Genomic DNA, 17210 nt, shown 5'->3' with positions numbered 1-17210 from the left:
GGTTTAAGAACGCTGAGTACCACCTACCATTGTTACTCTGATTCTGAAGCTACCCTGTGTTACGAAAAGTCTTACACAGGAGGGATGACATAGGGTCTAATCAGAAGAGACATTATCCAGCTGGACCAGAGAAGAACACTTAGTTTGACCTTCTGGAAATGTAATGTTTTCACAGAATATATCTTTCTATTCTGTGTTGTTTTTGCAATTAACAAGCTACTGTATATCCGAAAATGTAAAATATGTCACTAAATCCTAACAGATTGATGGAATATGCATAGGGACAGTTTCATTATGTGAAGACAAGAAAAATGTACCAGAATTTTACTTAGCTAAAAGTTTGAATGATATATGATAATAATGACAAGAATAGCAGTTCTTATTTATTATTTACTCTGTGCTAAGGACTTTATTTTATTTCTATTTCATGTTATTGTCTCAGCTATATATTGTTCTTTCACAAATGACAGAAACATGCTTAAGGGAATCAGTCAGCTTTTCCAAAGTAATAGAACTAATAAGTATTCAAATGAAGTCTGCCATTCACCTTGTGTTCTTTATCACTACTTATAATGTCCAGCAGAAGCTCTGGCAGGCAGGCAGTCCTGAATCATATCACTGCCACCTCCTAATTATATGACTTTGAGCCGGCTTCCCCCCTATGAAATGAGAAAGAAAACATGTGCCTCATGGAGCCATAGTGAAGAGTAAGGAAAGCATTTAGTAAGTAGTTAGTAAAGCTACCTAATAATAGAGAAAATTAAAAATAGAGACCACAGGACTAGAAAAGACTATGAAGTCATCCATCCTGTCAACAGCTAGAAATGCATCAAAGTTTAAGCTGTTTCTCCACAGCATTGCCAACAGGAAGAGTGTTCATACTTTTCTCTTTTTTGGCCAGTCTGTGGAATAAAAAATAATATATCAATTTCCATTTGTATTTCTCACATAATGTTGTAAATTTTTTTAGTTGATTAATTTTGATAGGTTTGTCTTCATTCATCTAATTTATCCTTTGAATTCTAAATCCTGGACTAGCTTTAGATTAAGAGAGGTTATTTCTGCTGTTTTGGACATCTACTTGCCCAAAAGACACTAGAACAGACCTATTGACTTTTTGGAGAATTCTTAGAGCTTTATTTCATTTCAGCTTTAATTAGCCTTAAGATCATAGTTCATTTTCAATAGAAATTTCCCATTTGAAGTTTGTTAATTTCTTCATTCCCATTAGAATTTGAATTATAGTGTATACTATACGTTGTTCCTAAATCAATAAGTAAATGTCACCATTTCCACAGTGACAATTCTTGGTATACCTGCAAGAAATCCAACTTTTGTACTAACAATATTTGAAGTAATTATATTTTCCAGTGGGCACATTTGTAGGACATTTAAAAAGAACCCTAAAGCATTCTTTTTGAATGTTTGCTTTTAAAAAAGTTGTAATGTTTACAATATCTTTTGCCTTTCAGAACAACTCTTAGAATTTATGCACCAGTTGCCTGCTTTTGCCAATATGACAATGTCGGTGAGACGAGAACTCTGTGCCGTGATGGTGTTTGCAGTGGTGGAAAGAGCTGGGACCATAGTGTTAAATGATGGTGAAGAGGTCAGTGAACATTGCCACCACTTAAAAAGTTTCTGTTTGAGGGTCTCTCAACAATTTGCTGTTATACGCAAAAATATACACAAATATACACAAAAAAATTCTTATTTCTTCCTCTTAAAAAAATAAGCAACAAGTAATTTGAATAATTCAAGAATTATGATATACTTATTGTTATGTCAAAGTATTCCAAATCCACTATTTCTTATAATAATATTTCATATGATACTGATAGAAATACTTTGATGTATTAACTTTTCAGATTTTTGTAACTTTGAATGTTCATAATATGCCTTTTGTCAGAACAAAATGATCTTATTGAGACAATGGTGATCATTTGATATTACTTACATATGTTTTGGGGAGCAGAAGAATTCTTTTTCCTTGTGTTACTTAGAGAAAAGCGTCCGAGGTCAAATTAAAAGAGCAGAATGGCAAGCACCCTTTGCTAGGTGTGTGGAAAACACAGATCTGTGCTGTGCTTTGCTTTATTCCTTGTTCTTTGAGTTTAGTAAACAGTTCATTTTCCTTGAATTATTCCATCCTTAAGGTGAAAGATCTGCTAAATCATTTGTAGGAACCATTCTAGCATTAATAGCTGCATGACCATGATTATCTGCTTTGTCTTCATTTTTTTAAATTAGCTGGATTCCTGGTCAGTGATTCTGAATGGTTCTGTGGAAGTAACTTATCCAGATGGAAAAGCAGAAATATTATGTATGGGAAATAGTTTCGGTGTCTCTCCTACCATGGACAAAGAATACATGAAAGGAGTAATGAGAACGAAAGTGGATGACTGCCAGGTATGAAATATCATTAAAACTATATATTTTGAAAAAAAAATGTATATTTTGTGCTTAACATCTATATGTCATTGGGGTAAGATTTTTCTGCCTATATAAATAGGTCATTTTTTAGAGTTATAAATAATATCTTAAATTAGTACTATTACTTTTAGTGTTATCATGCCCCAGGAAATTAAATATTAATCTTCCTTAAAGTTGTTTGGACTCAGGGTACCTGGCCGGCTTGGTCCATAGAGCATGTGACTCTTGATCTCAGAACAAGAGTTTAAGCCCTACACTGGACACAGAGCTTCCTTCAAAAAATAAATAAATAAATAAAGTTATTTGGACCCTGCATAACTAGGTGTTATATATATTTTTTATTAAAAGTTTCTATAAACATAATATTTTAAAATTTTCATTAATATTTTTATAATCTGTTCATAAAAAAATATAGCAGTAAAACATCTGTTATGAAAATAAATAAGTAGATTAATAAAGATGTGATACAGTTATGCATTGTTTTTATTTATTTTCAGAATCTTATTTTTTTTTAAGATCTTATTTATTTGTCTGAGAGCAAGCACAAGCAGGGGGAGCGGCAGGCAGAGGAAGAAACAGGCACCCCACTGAGCAAGGAGCCAGATGTGGGGCTCAATTCCAGGACCCTGGGATCATGACCTGAGCGGAAGACAGATACTTAACCAACTAAGCCACCCAGGCATCCCAGTGTTTTTATTTAAATACCTACAAAATAAGGAATTGATTTAGAAGTCATGTAAATTAATCATAGTATGAATCAGTAGAACTTGCTAGTAAAAATGTAATTGCTAATTAAAAGAAAATAGTTGACAGCAAAAGAAAAATGTTAGTGTTGATATTATGTTAATATTCATTATTTAAAAGCATTTAATAAAAGACTAGAGAAAATATGGAGACCAAATGTGAAATTTAGATTTTAGTTAGATTTAGATTATAATTAAATTGATTATAATTGGTAACCTTTGTATTAGTAAGAAATAAATTTAAGATACTTGTGTTACCAAGTTTTTATTATTTATGTTTTCTTCTGAAAAAAGAAGTCTTTGAAAGATAAAATATTTTAATATAAATAAACCCAAAGATTTGACTTAGACTAATTAAAGTTAAGTGCTCATTGTATTTATTAGTCTGTAGTCTGAAATACATCTGAGTATACTTTTTTCTGAAAGAACATCACTGAATTTTTATTGTGTCTGATAAATGTAAAATAGTACCCATTTATATTTTCATTTTAAGCATTTTACTTACCAAAAAAGAAAATGACCATGGGCTATAAATAAAATGATCTTACCTAGAGAATCTAAATAATGTTGCCAAATAATTCTTTCAGTAAGCACTGTAGAGAAAAAAATAAATGGCTGTGTTCATTGTTTTGAATAGTAAGGCCAGAAGAACATTCTAAATATAGTCAACTCTCAATTATTTAGCATAATAGAAGAAAACAAAATGGTAGGTAAATCTTGAAGTCTATTTGGCCTGGCAGTGTGTTTGTAAAAGCAATCATGTATGATTTTTCAGCTCTGGAACTATACTTCCAAAAATAATAAAGCCATACTTAGTCTAAAAAAACTAGAAATATGTTAAAGGTTTCCCCATTCTATTATCTCTTATCAGTTCCTCTCTGGGACATGTTGGCATTACTGGAGCATTTTAGTCAGAGTTTCTGCCCATAAAGAGCAAGTTAGAAAGTAACTTTATTTCTGAGAATTCATTGATTACATTAATATGTCTTAATTGGACAGCCACTTTTGCTAGAAATTTATAATCATAGAACTGAAATGATATTAGAGGCATAGAAATGTATTAGAATAATTGATTAAAATGTTATATGGCTGAATATTACAGAGTGCTTCAGAAATATCAAATATACCAGGTAACATTTAATATTTATCTGGGAGTTCTGGAAAAAGAAGAGAAAGTAGATGTCAAGGAATATAGTCTAATCCATTTACTGAATGAGGAATTAGTGGGAAACCCAGTGTTAGCAAGGTAGACCCAAAAGAAAATTCTGATTAAAATACGTAGACTCATAGATCCTGATACGAGGTTGCCAGATATACAAAGTAGGTCAAAGGTGAGGTATCTGCCTGATAGAGTCTCTTTCCTTCACTCCACTCCACTCTAAGCCACTATAAAAGGAACATGTTAAATCAGGGGTTTCAAGAATCAGGCTTATACCTCCACTGACTCATCTGACATTCACTCCCTCAGCAGTAAAACAAGGATGGAGAATAAAAGTTAGACCATTTAATGTAAATGCTTGTTTTGATCTAGAAGTTCAGTGTATTTCTGCTAAAATGTCATACATCCCTCAAAAAGTAACATGTCAGATCATTCCTCTTGTTAGAGGAGGTGGAGGAAAGAGTGAGAATCATATTTTCATTCAACCATAAGATGGCCTCCATAAGTTTATATCATTCTCCTGAGCACACTATAGGAATTAATATTTATTGAATGAAATGAACAAAAATGGTGTTCTCTTTACCAAGAATCAACTTCGTCTAGGACTGGTCTTAATTTTCTTACATTGCAGTGGGTTCTGAAAATAAACATTGGGTAATGTGATAATTAAGTTGAGTTCATAATAAGCCTAAGTGGCTTACGATGAGTGGACTAAACTTAACATTTATTTTTGTTTATTTGGATCCCAAGACATGCTCAAAGTTGTATTTTGCTCCCGATCCCTCCTTTCTTTGTATGCTCTTCTTTCAGTTCTTTCCTTCCATTGTCTATACTTCTTCCCCTGTACTGTTTGAAGGATAAAAGCAGAGCAATATATAGACACATATAGGTACTTAGTGATTGGTATTGGTTTTCCGTTTCCCATACGTGCCTTTTTCTATTCTTCTCACCTCCTATCCCTCTTCCTTTCCTCCTCCTCTACTCTCCTACTCTCCTTTTCCTTCTCCTTTTTCCTTCCCCACTGCCTGTCTTAGGCCTGCCAGTGACACATCAGGCATTGCTTAATACCCTGCCCTACACCCTTCAATGAATACTTGGATACCTGTGTGAACAATTAAGTATGAACTTTCCTTACAGATAGCAAAGTGCCCCAGTTTAAATAGATCTAACCTGTTAAGGTAAACCTGTTAAACACACCTTTTTCAGAGACCATGGAAACTGACACTTGGAATTTAAGTAGTTTTAGAGAAAGTTGCCTGGATACATTGAAAATTAACAATACTGTATTAGGGTTGAAGCTTAATTTTACTTCATCCCTTCAACATCTGTAATTTTTCTTCTACATACCAGTTGTGATGTCTTATGCCACAAAACCAGTCCTCCAATATGAATTGCCTTTGGCCTTGTATAAGCAAAATCTTGTTTGAATTTTTATTTTATATCAGAATGTCAAGGTGTTATCATGTGTTAACAGCTATCTGAAAGTATAAAACCTTACCAAAAAAATTATATACATAATTTACAATTTTTCATCTGGCTTCATCCGACCAATTAAAATTATGTTTTACACATGAATTTATTAGAACTACAAACTTCTTAAAGCAAAACTAAAACTGCTAATAAAAATGTAGATAAATGTTTTCATTTAAAACGTATTTCTTTTTAAATATATGTGGCCATATTAGAAATACAGTTGGGTTTTATTTTCTTTTTGGGTGATACTCTTCAGTTTGGTACAGAAGAAATACCAAAAATGTCTCTCTAGGCATTAAGCATTTCAAAACAAGCTTATTCTAATTTCCTTAAATCAGTTTAACTTAGTCAATGTTAATTTTAGTATGTTCTCTTCTAAAAGCATTCTTTTCTCTGTTACTCCTTTTAACTCATAGATGTTATTTCTTTTTTTAGGAGATAAATGAGAAAATACAATTTGTAATTATTTTCTCTGAAACTGAGTATAAGAAAAGGTCACCTGACATTATTTGGAGGCGTAGAGAGCAAGCAATTTTGGTGCCCTATTAAAAAAAAAATTAACTATTTTGAGACAAGGAACTAAGGACCACATATTTTAAAACATACATACACCTGTGGTCAATGTTACAGAAATGTGTTTTGTTTTTAAGGTTTAAAAAAAAATTAAACTATATGTAATTACAAGAAAAGCCTGTCTTTTTCATTTTAACTTTTTGATTCCAAGTTCTTAATTGAAAAATTAATGGGATTCTATCAGCTAGCTCTGACAGGAACTTAATATTGTAATATGCTGGGACGCCTGGGTGGCTCAGTGGGTTAAGCCTCTGCCTTTGGCTCAGGTTGTGGTCTCAGGGTCCTGGGATCAAGCCCCGCATTGGGCTCTCTGGGGAGGGCCCTCTTTCTCAGCAGGGATCCTGCTTCCCCCTCTCTCTCTGCCTGCCTCTCTCCCTACTTGTGATCTCTCTTTCTCTGTCAAATAAATAAATAAAATCTTTTTAAAAATTGTAATATGCTGTTTCTCAAGTATGAAGCACTGCTATTTCTTTTAAAAAATTTTTACTGATTATACAGAAAGTATGGAAAATATAGAAAAGTATTTTAAATAAAATGAAAGTCACTTACAATTTGCACTGCTCAGAAACAATAGTGATTAAACACTTTGTTATATTTCACTCCAAGATTTTGATGTGCATGTGTATATATATATATTATTGATTGATTGATTGATTAGCACGTGTGTAACTATGAGACCCTGGGCAAATCAGCAGGTTGTTGGTACAGATGTTTCTTCATCTGTACAAAGAGGATAATAGTATTACCTTCATTATAGGATGATAAGGAGGATAAATTGAGAAAGTTCCTGTAAGGCTACCACAAAATGATGATGATCATGTTGTCTTCATTATAGTTATTACAACATTTGGTTTTGCATCTTTTAAAAAAATTAATATGCTATTATGAACATTAAGCCAAAACTGTAAATATTCTGTGAAAATATGACTTTGGATGGCTGTGTCATATTTTATCTTCTATATGCTGTAATTTAACCATCCCCCCTTTTTTGAAAAATCTTTTTAGGGGGCTTGGGAGAAGGGGAGTGAGGTTATGGACATTGGGGGGGGGGGTGTGCTGTGGGGTGTGTGGACCTGGCGATTCACGGACCTGTAACCCTGGGGATAAAAATATATGTTTATAAAAAATAAAAAATTTTAAAATTAAAAAAAAATCTTTTCACATTAAAGGAGAAAAAGAAAAGTCCTTGCTTTTTTCATTTGCAAAATGAGAATACAATTCTTCAAAATTCAGTTCTTTCTTACTTTAGAATATAACTCTTATCTCCTCCTCACCACTGGTTTCTGGTTATTTTATGCAATAAATGATTTGTATAATTCATTCTTCACTTTCTTTTTAAAATCACTGAGAAATGTAATTTAATGGTTTGCCCTAAGCCCTGAGATTCTTTATATTTGGGGTGATGGCTTGATGTGCATATTATTTTTTAGCTTTTTTTTAAGAATAAGGATTACTCTTAATACTAGTTACAAAGAGGGGGCACCTGGGTGGCTCAGTGGGTTAAAGCCTCTGCCTTCGGCTCAGGTCATGATCCCAGGGTCCTGGGATCGAGCCCCACATCAGGCTCTCTGCCCAACGGGGAGCCTGCTTCCTCCTCTCTCTCTGCCTGTATCTCTGCCTACATGCGATCTCCATCTGTCCAATAAATAAATAAAATCTTTAAAAAAAAATACTAGTTACAAAGAATAATGACTTAAGTTTAACAAGTAGGTGACTTGTTTTGTGGACTTTTTAAATAAACTTTTTAATTTATTTTTTTAATTAACATATAATGTATTTGTTTCAGGGCTACAGTTGAATAAATTTTCTAAACTGATTTCTTATCAATATAATTAGCAAATTTATAATATCTATTCCAGGGTGTCTTTGAATTTTGATATTTTATTAAAACCATCTTTATTTTAAAATTGTTGCTTTTAAAATCTTTTCTAACTTGTAAAACCCACTAAATGGCAATTATGTTTTTAAATTTTCCCTCCTAAGATTCCACCATCAAAGAAGAGGCATATGAAAAAGAATTCTTCTAATTTTATCTTCTGATTTTTAAAATTGTTAGGATTTTTAATATAAAGTACATATAAATATGCTAAAAATGAAACTTGATTTGGCCAAGGACGAAATACATTAAAAAGTAGAGAAGTCTGATTAAGGTTCATTACTGCATTCATTTAGAGGGTATGGAAAAGACGTGGAAAAATGTCAGTGTTAAATAATTAAAACACTGAATTATTAGTACAGCTAGGTCTCTTGCAAGCACTTCATCAGTAACATGTGACTTACATTTTATTCCAGTTTGTCTGTATAGCCCAGCAAGATTACTGCCGTATCCTCAACCAAGTAGAAAAGAACATGCAAAAAGTTGAGGAGGAAGGAGAAATTGTTATGGTAAAAGAACACCGAGAACTCGATAGAACCGGAACAAGAAAGGGGCACATCGTCATCAAGGTAAGACTGAAATGCCTCCATCTTGTGAGAGGATTTTTTTTGGTAGTATCAGTTAGTTTTGACCACTCAAGATTCCACATGCCACATTTTTGTGTATAATTTCTCTTAAAAGTTATCAGTTGTTAAGAAAAATCTTTATACTGCCTGATGAACAGCAGTTTTATAAATTGTGGTATGTATTACTACCCAGTTCATCTTATGTTGAAAATTTGGAATTAAGGTATCATATAGATGGTATTTATGCAGGATAGTGATTAAATCTTTTATTTGTTACAGGGCACCTCAGAGAGATTAACAATGCATTTAGTGGAAGAGCATTCGGTGGTGGACCCAACATTCATAGAGGACTTCCTGTTGACCTATAGGACTTTTCTTTCTAGCCCAATGGAAGTGGGCAAAAAGTTATTGGAGTGGTTTAATGACCCGAGCCTCAGGGATAAGGTTAGAAAATATATTCTGGTTTGGCTTCTAAATATGAAATATTCAGATATAAACTTAAGGATACTTTAATATTTGTCACACCAATAATGTTCAAATTATTTTAATGGAATAAGAGAATGTACTTTTTAACCCCCCAAAATGATGCAACCCCCAAACTCCCGAGTTCCATTGGAATCTGCATTCTTTACTTAGGCAAATGGTCCCTGTATGCTGGGTGAAAGTTACAATTTTTAAATTGGCACCCAAGCAGCATTTTATTATAAGCACTGCTGGTCGGTAGGCCCCAGGAAAACAATTCTGAACAGACTCCTGTATAAGCTCCTGAGAGCTCTGTCAAGGCCAGATTAGATTATAAACTACATACTTTTATGAGGTGTGAGAGTTAATTTTTGCCTGTACTCAATGTTTCCTTTCCTTGTGAGTAGAGTCTAACTTACATGAGACAGACTGGGGAAGACAGGTGGGAAGATCCAGAACAGGAGACCAACAGTGAAAAGCACCCAAGTTCTCCTGCCGGTTCTGCCACTAACTAGTTCTGTGGCCTTAGAGAAATCGTTAGGACAGCGAAGCTTTTCATTTCATATCCCGAGAGTCCTAAGCTTACAACTGAGCCAAACTCTCCAGCTGTCAGAACTTAGTTTGAGTGTTAACTCTGCCATGTGCTTTATGTGTCATCTGACCTTCCTGAGAATCACTTATTTACTTTGAAATGAATAATTAGCAGCCTTTTGGGGTTATTGTGAATAGGAATAATAGAAGTAAAGTTCTTTTTGTAGTCCTTGACTCAATTCACTTAATACCTCTTAACACATACTACATCTTAAAAGTTATTTGTTGGTGGTGGTATTTGGTAGTATTCAACTTATGATTTATGAATCTCCATTTTTAACCTCTGATAGGCTAGTAAGACCTTTAAATTGGCTTCTTAGCTGCAAAATTTTAATTTTATGAAAAGGTTTTATGTTAGATACAGTTTCAAGAGAGGTAATCTTCTGGGTTTCCTAAACTTGAAAAATGGACAACAGTGATAGTAAATGACCAAAAATTAATATAAATATCAAAACTTGACTCCTAAGTATATATTAACTATAAATAGTATTTTAAGTGTAGTTAAAAATTAACTATATACCAGGGTCCCTGTTTGGCTTAGTCAGAAGAGCATGTGACTCTTGAGCTTGTAAGTTTGAGCCCCACGATGTGTGTAGAGATTCCTTAAAAATAATATCTTTTAAAAAATTAACTGTGGGCACCTGGGTGGCTCAGTCAGTGAAATGTCTGCCTTTGGCTCAGTGAAATATTTGCCTAGGGTTCTGGGGTCAAGCCCTCTGTTGGACTGCCTGCTCAGCAGGGAGTCTGCTTCTCTCTCTACCTGTTCCCTCCCCTGTCCATGCTCTCCCTCTCTCTCTTAAATAAATAAAATCTTTAAAAAAAAAAATTAACTATATACCATCACTTTTGTTTCTCTACTGCTGAAAGAATACCATGCTTAATTTTCTCACTCTAATTAAAAAGTTAAGATGTTTGAAAGCAATTCTATGGTAAATTTCTTTTATGTTATTTAAAATTTAGAAAATTAAACTCATAAGTAAAACAAATACTCTTATATTTAAAGTCACAATTAGGGGTGCCTGGGTGGCTTAGTCGGTTAAGCAGCTGCCTTCAGCCCAGGTCATTATCCCAGGGTCCTGGGATCGAGTGCCACTTCGGGCTCCCTGCTTAGCAGAGAGAGCTTGCTTCTCCTTCTCCCTCTGCTTGCTGCTCTACTTGTGCTCTCTCTATATCTGTCAAATAAATAAATAAAATCTTCTTTAAAAAGTCACAGTTGTACTTTTTTTTTCTTTTAAGGGAGAATGCACCAGTGGGGAGCAGAGGAGGAGGAGAGAGAGAGAGAATCTTAAGCAGGCTCCATGCCTAGCACTGACCCAGGCATCCCCATTTAGTAAACTTTTGTTGAGAATTCACTCTATTCCAGGCTTTGTAGTGAGTCTTAAGGATGTCTTTAGAACATAACAGATAAAGCTGTCCACGTGGAACTTAGAGTCTAATGAATGTCACGTACTTCTCACTGGGTACAACACAAATATTCTATAACTGTGCATTTGTATAAAGGAGGTATAGGGCTCTGCGAAAACAAGTGTGAAAGTGTGAGAAAGGCTACATATTTTTCCTGAAGAATTATAGATATTAAAAGTCTCCGAGATCTTTTTTTTTTTTTTAAGATCTTATTTATTTATTTGACAGAGATCACAAGTAGGCAGAGAGGCAGGCAGAGGGGGTGGGGGAAGCAGGCTCCCTGCTGAGCAGAGACACCAATGTGGGGCTCGATCCCAGGACCCTGGATCATGACCTGAGCCAAAGGCAGAGGCTTTAACCCACTGAGCCACCCAGGTACCCAGAAGTCTCCTAAATTTAATGTCAGCAAGTAAGATATAATTCCCAGTAACTCCCAGCTAGTTCCTTCCTTTTACAGTTTGTTCCCTTATAGCTCTTTCTAGGCCTAATACTATTCATTCCTTTTATCTATTCTGCCCTCTGCTGTTATTTTATAGTTTCTGTCTTCTTTTGTATTAATTTATTTTGGTTTTATTATAGCTTTATTTTTATTATGACCAATTTCAAGTATGTTTTGAGAGTAAACAAGATATAAGTACAACCCTTCACAGATACAAAACCCTTCTTGGCAAAATAACAAAAAGTCTGTATTCATAATCTATATGTTTTCAGAAGATGATTTTCTTATGAGTAAAATCCTTGCTGTGAAGAGTTTTATTTTTAGTTTATTGTCCATTGTTATTAAGTAAATTGTTTGTTAGATATCTTTTTTGAAATGACTTTAATTGAACATATTTAGCACTAAGAAGAAAACCTACTGAAAACAATTGATTTTTCAGGTTACACGGGTAGTATTATTGTGGGTGAATAATCACTTCAATGACTTTGAAGGAGATCCTGCAATGACTCGATTTCTAGAAGAATTTGAAAATAACCTGGAAAGAGAGGTAATATTTGTGATTTTAAAAAGTGATCAATTTTAAGTTCATTGAATTCAGCCTATTTTTGAAACCACTCTTTCTGAACTTTTATAGAAAATGGGTGGACATCTAAGGCTGTTAAATATTGCATGTGCAGCTAAAGCAAAAAGAAGATTGATGACATTAACAAAACCATCCCGAGAAGCTCCTTTGCCTTTTATCTTACTTGGCGGCTCAGAGAAGGGATTTGGAATCTTTGTTGACAGTGTAGATTCAGGTAGCAAAGCAACTGAAGCAGGCTTGAAACGAGGGGATCAGGTATAGTATTTCTAAATCCAAACTTAAGGGTGAATATTGGTGTCTTTTTTCCTTCAATTAATTGGGATACTGAAATAAATTTCATAATTTTATTTTTAGATATTAGAAGTAAATGGTCAAAACTTTGAAAATATTCAGCTGTCAAAAGCCATGGAAATTCTTCGAAATAACACACACTTATCGATCACTGTGAAAACCAATTTATTTGGTAAGTAGTTTTGCATACTTTCATTTTTCTCCTTTTGGTCTTTACCACATTTAGGTCTTAATCATGAAAAAAAGACATTTTTATAAGTAATATTTCAAATATAAGAATCAAAATATAGTAAAATAAATATATATGTATATATGCATATAATTCATTCTAAATCACAATCTGACTTGAGGACCATAAAAATTATTATTGATAAATGTTTTAAACATCCATTATGTTAAATACCTATAAATACCACTGCATTTTTAACTTATTCTGAATGGAAGTGGTAGAGCAACCTAACAAAGCAGATTTTTGGTGTCATTCATTCATTGGAGCAGTATTTTTCAGTAGGATTATAGTTTTGAGAGCTGAAGTGTCTATTTCTTACCTATTTCCAAATCCCACAATTTCCTTTGAATTGCTTACATTTCTTATAATGGGCATTTTTTTTGTGTGTTTCTTTTCATTTTAGTATTTAAAGAACTTCTAACAAGATTGTCAGAAGAGAAAAGAAATGGTGCCCCTCACCTTCCTAAAATTGGAGACATCAAAAAGGCCAGTCGCTACTCCATTCCAGATCTCGCTGTAGATGTAGAACAGGTGATCGGACTTGAAAAAGTAAATAAAAAAAGTAAAGCCAATACTGTTGGAGGGAGGAACAAGCTAAAAAAGATACTTGACAAGACTCGGATCAGTATCTTACCACAGAAACCATATAAGTAAGTGTCTATGAATTTTCTGTTATTTTATTGTGTTAAAATGATATGCAAAGATAGGGATATAGTTAATGTTTACACGAGTCTAAAAAATGTTCTAAGCTTTTATAGCTGAGCTTTCTTAGAAGCAATATTAAATAACCACATTGATTTTAATCTCCTATATTTGCCACTTACTTGTCTAACGCAAGCTTCATTAGCACTTTCTCATTTGAACTTTTTTTTTAAATTTCTTGAATATAAAAAAATTAAGAATATGTGTTTGCTCCTGCTTCACTCATGGTTTGGAGTTATTTTTGCTACTTTTTCTTTGTTTCTGGATTTCTTCTCTACCATCAGTATCTGCTTTTTGACAACCAAATCTCTGCTGCTTTTGTTGCTACTCTTCATCCTTGCCATTCTCTTTTTTCCTGTTTTCAGTTATTGTTGCCGGGATAACACTAACCAAGCACAAAACTCCTTTCTCTCAGTGGGCTCTACAGTCCATAATGTGAGGTATATTCTTGAATCTCTCCTTGGGTGCTTATTTATGCCAGGAGCTCAGACTAGACAAAGTTGTAGGTGTCACACTTTTTAAGTCTTGTTTGTTTGCCTGTTTGCTTGCTTATTTCTTCATTGTAGCTTCTTCTGAGTCTAGAAATCTTTTATAAAACTCAGTTACCATTAGCAAAGGTTTTTGTTTTTAATGTTAAATAACCTGGATGTAATACTCCTGGGTAACTTAGTTGGTTCAGCCTCCACCTCTTGATTTTTGGTTCAGGTTGTGGCCTCAGAGTCTTGGGATTGGCAGTATCTGGTTCTACGCCCAGCAAGGCGTCTGCTTCTCTCCCTGTCTGTCTGTCTGTCTGTCTGTCTGTTTGTTTCTCTCTCTCTGCCCCTTCCCTCATGCACATCACTTGTGCACGTGCTAATAACTTATAAATAAATAAGTAAATAACATGGATACACCAAATGCATTTATTTTATATTCCTCGAACTACAGTGATATAAGAGATCAGTTCAAAGCATGTAGGTTATTTTTCTTTCTTTGATAAAATAATGGGTCTTCCTAGAGAAGCAGTAGATACAGACATTCAGAACTATATCAAACATTTCTTAAATTCCAATTCAGATAAAATTTTATCCACAGATTAGAGAGACATGGCCCAAAATATAGTATTGATGGGAGTGTCAAACCTTTGTTGTCCCCACTGAACTATAAGGATTGGTGGATTTGTATCAGCTAAAAAGATTTCTACATCAGAGTCCTAAGGATAAGCAATGTATAATGGTTTTATTTGTACACTTGAGAGCATGTTTATATTGAGTAAGTTTCTAATAAATGATGGATTAGGCCTGTTAACATTACAGAAAATAGAAACTGATTTTTAAAGTGACCATTCTAGATTAAAAAAACAAAACAAAACATTTTAAAGTGGACAAAAAAAAATTACTTAAATGTAGAGTTATTAGCACAATAACTAAAACATCCTCCAGTTATATTTGACCATGAGTTAAATATGAACCTTAAAAAAAGTTAAATAAAAGCCAGCATGACCCTGGCAAGTATTAATAGAAACATGACACGTAAGAACTGGGATATAAGCCATCCACAGTACAGGATATTGGCAAAGAACACAATATGAGAATACTGTGTATAATTTTGTTCTATGTGTATTTAAAAAAGATATTCAAAATCTGGAGAAGGAAAAGAAGGTAATCAAGATGTGTAGATTTTGAAACACTGAGGAAACATCTTAATTTGTATTTATGAGCATGTATGCCTCTTTTAAGTGCTCTGTGCTCTTGGTTTTATTGTGAAAATTATTTGAAATAATTCATACATATATAAAGCAACTGAAATTTTAAAAAATTATATTTAAAAGATGGCTCAATAAAGTGTAGGATCTATTTATTATATGGTGTGATAGACTTGTTTAATACTAGTTACTACTTAAACTTTGCTCTTCTAGAAATTAGCATGTGTTCACAAAGATTTCTTTTTAAACAAAGTCACTAGTCAGTTACACAAATCTTGTAGATATACTGTGGTTCCTTTCCCCACCAAACACTGTCAGTATTACAGCAGCTAAGATGCTGGATGATGCAAGAGGGTATAGCTCAGGGGTAGAGCATTCGACTGCAGCTAAGATGCTGGATGATGCGAATTGGCAAGGATAGGCATGGTGGAGTGGGGGAACAAAAAGGCGGAAGAAAAGGGTGAGGAAAGAGGATTATAGGATTCAGATCTGGTTGTAAGGTAAGTAGAGAAAGACTGATGAATCCTGAGAAAAGAGGGACTAAATCAACAAACTATAGAATCAACAAAGGCCAAAAAACACCTTCGGTAACTGAGAGAGTTGGAGAGAGGAAACAGAAGATATGCTCAGAGAGGGACGTTTCTGAATTAAGTCTTGAATATAAAGTAGTTTCAATCCAAGAGTAGCCTCGTGTCTGTGGAAAAGAGAGAGAGAGGCAAGAGTTAGATCTTCATTTTCAGTGTTAAAATGTTGCTGAGAAACATTTCTTAAGAAGGTAGCTCTGGTATTTTTAGCTGTTTGCGGTAGTAGTAGTCCAATTGGCTATATCTTTGGCCTGAGCCCACAGTAGTTGTCTCATGTCATGGATTCTATCTGAGATTTTTTGGCAGAAAAGGTGGTTTATATGGATGAAAAACAAAACTTTACTAATAATGTGAAGGTTTTAATGTTTCACAGAGCATTAATATTTGTCTCTATATGCATGCCAATATGTGTTTAAATTGAAATTGAATTTTGTCATTGTACTTACCTATGAATTTGGAAGAATATACACTAAAATCTTTTTTATGTTGACTTGAAAAGAAAAAAATTTATCCTTGCTTATTTAACTACAGAATTTCTGTTCTTTCCCCTCTCAAAATAAAGAATGCAGCTAGATTTTTTTAAATCACAGCCATTAAGATAGTTGGTACTATGATCAAGCTCTAGTGTCTAAAAACCTAATTGATACTAAATATAACATTATCTAATGTTACTTTGGACACCTAACCTTAGTACAGTTTTCTTTCTCCTCGTTTTAAGGTATTTCTAGAAATTAGTTGCTTATGATCTAGTTATTTCATGTGTGTCCAGTGCTTATTATTTTAATGTTTTGTTCTGAAAACAGCTGACCCTTCAATTCTAGAAATAATTTTTACATGTTATTAAATCACTTTTTAAGAATTGTCCACAGTAACAGACTTTGTACAAATGGCACTAGTTTCGTAGCTATCAATAATAAGCAGTATTTCTCTGGAGAACGTAAATGTCTTACTAGAAATTTTGAGTAGAGAATTAAAAGTGAGTCATTGGATTTCCATTTCCTCCTCTTTGATGCTAAGAAATATCACCATGCATCTTTGCTTTTTTATGCTTTGTGTAATTAAGAAAGTGTCAGTGTCAGGGTTTCTTTACATCTCACTCCATAGAGATCTCTTTTATTTCTCTGAAACATTAGAGAATGAAATTAGGACAGTTTGGATTTCTTTTCCCCTCTGTTCATTTTACTCTGTTTTTTCAGTTTTTAAAAATTAGATTTTAAAATAATTTATCATTCTGATGCATAAATTATCAATTGAATGAGACTGAATGCACTCATTTCTATGTGCTTTTTCTTAAGTCTATTTCCAGGAGTAAGTAGAGATTATCTTCTCTTGAATATACTGATAAACTACTAGTATTTGTTATGCATTGTCTAGTGAAAAAGACAGATTTTGGAGTAACATATGCTTAAGGAACAACA

At 33.6% G+C, this 17210-nt stretch overlaps 1 protein-coding gene across 18 annotated transcripts in view; it reads left to right on the top strand.

Moving 5' to 3' along the window:
• The window catches only part of RAPGEF2 (Rap guanine nucleotide exchange factor 2), a 240894-nt gene that overhangs the window by 205006 nt on the left and 18678 nt on the right, over positions 1-17210 (top strand). For all 18 annotated transcript variants that reach the window (XM_032332649.1, XM_032332644.1, XM_032332640.1 and 15 more), the window contains 8 exons: positions 1473-1609; positions 2251-2409; positions 8674-8826; positions 9103-9267; positions 12159-12266; positions 12354-12557; positions 12657-12765; positions 13226-13472. In XM_032332649.1, coding sequence (XP_032188540.1) covers positions 1473-1609; positions 2251-2409; positions 8674-8826; positions 9103-9267; positions 12159-12266; positions 12354-12557; positions 12657-12765; positions 13226-13472 — 1282 coding nt within the window. The remainder of the gene's footprint in view (positions 1-1472; positions 1610-2250; positions 2410-8673; positions 8827-9102; positions 9268-12158; positions 12267-12353; positions 12558-12656; positions 12766-13225; positions 13473-17210) is intronic.

The sequence above is a fragment of the Mustela erminea genome, chromosome 2 (genome assembly GCF_009829155.1).
Source record: "Mustela erminea isolate mMusErm1 chromosome 2, mMusErm1.Pri, whole genome shotgun sequence".
Classification (NCBI taxonomy): domain Eukaryota; kingdom Metazoa; phylum Chordata; class Mammalia; order Carnivora; family Mustelidae; genus Mustela; species Mustela erminea.
The sequence above is the reverse complement of the archived record's forward strand: the minus strand, read 5'-3'. Positions and strand labels throughout refer to the sequence as shown.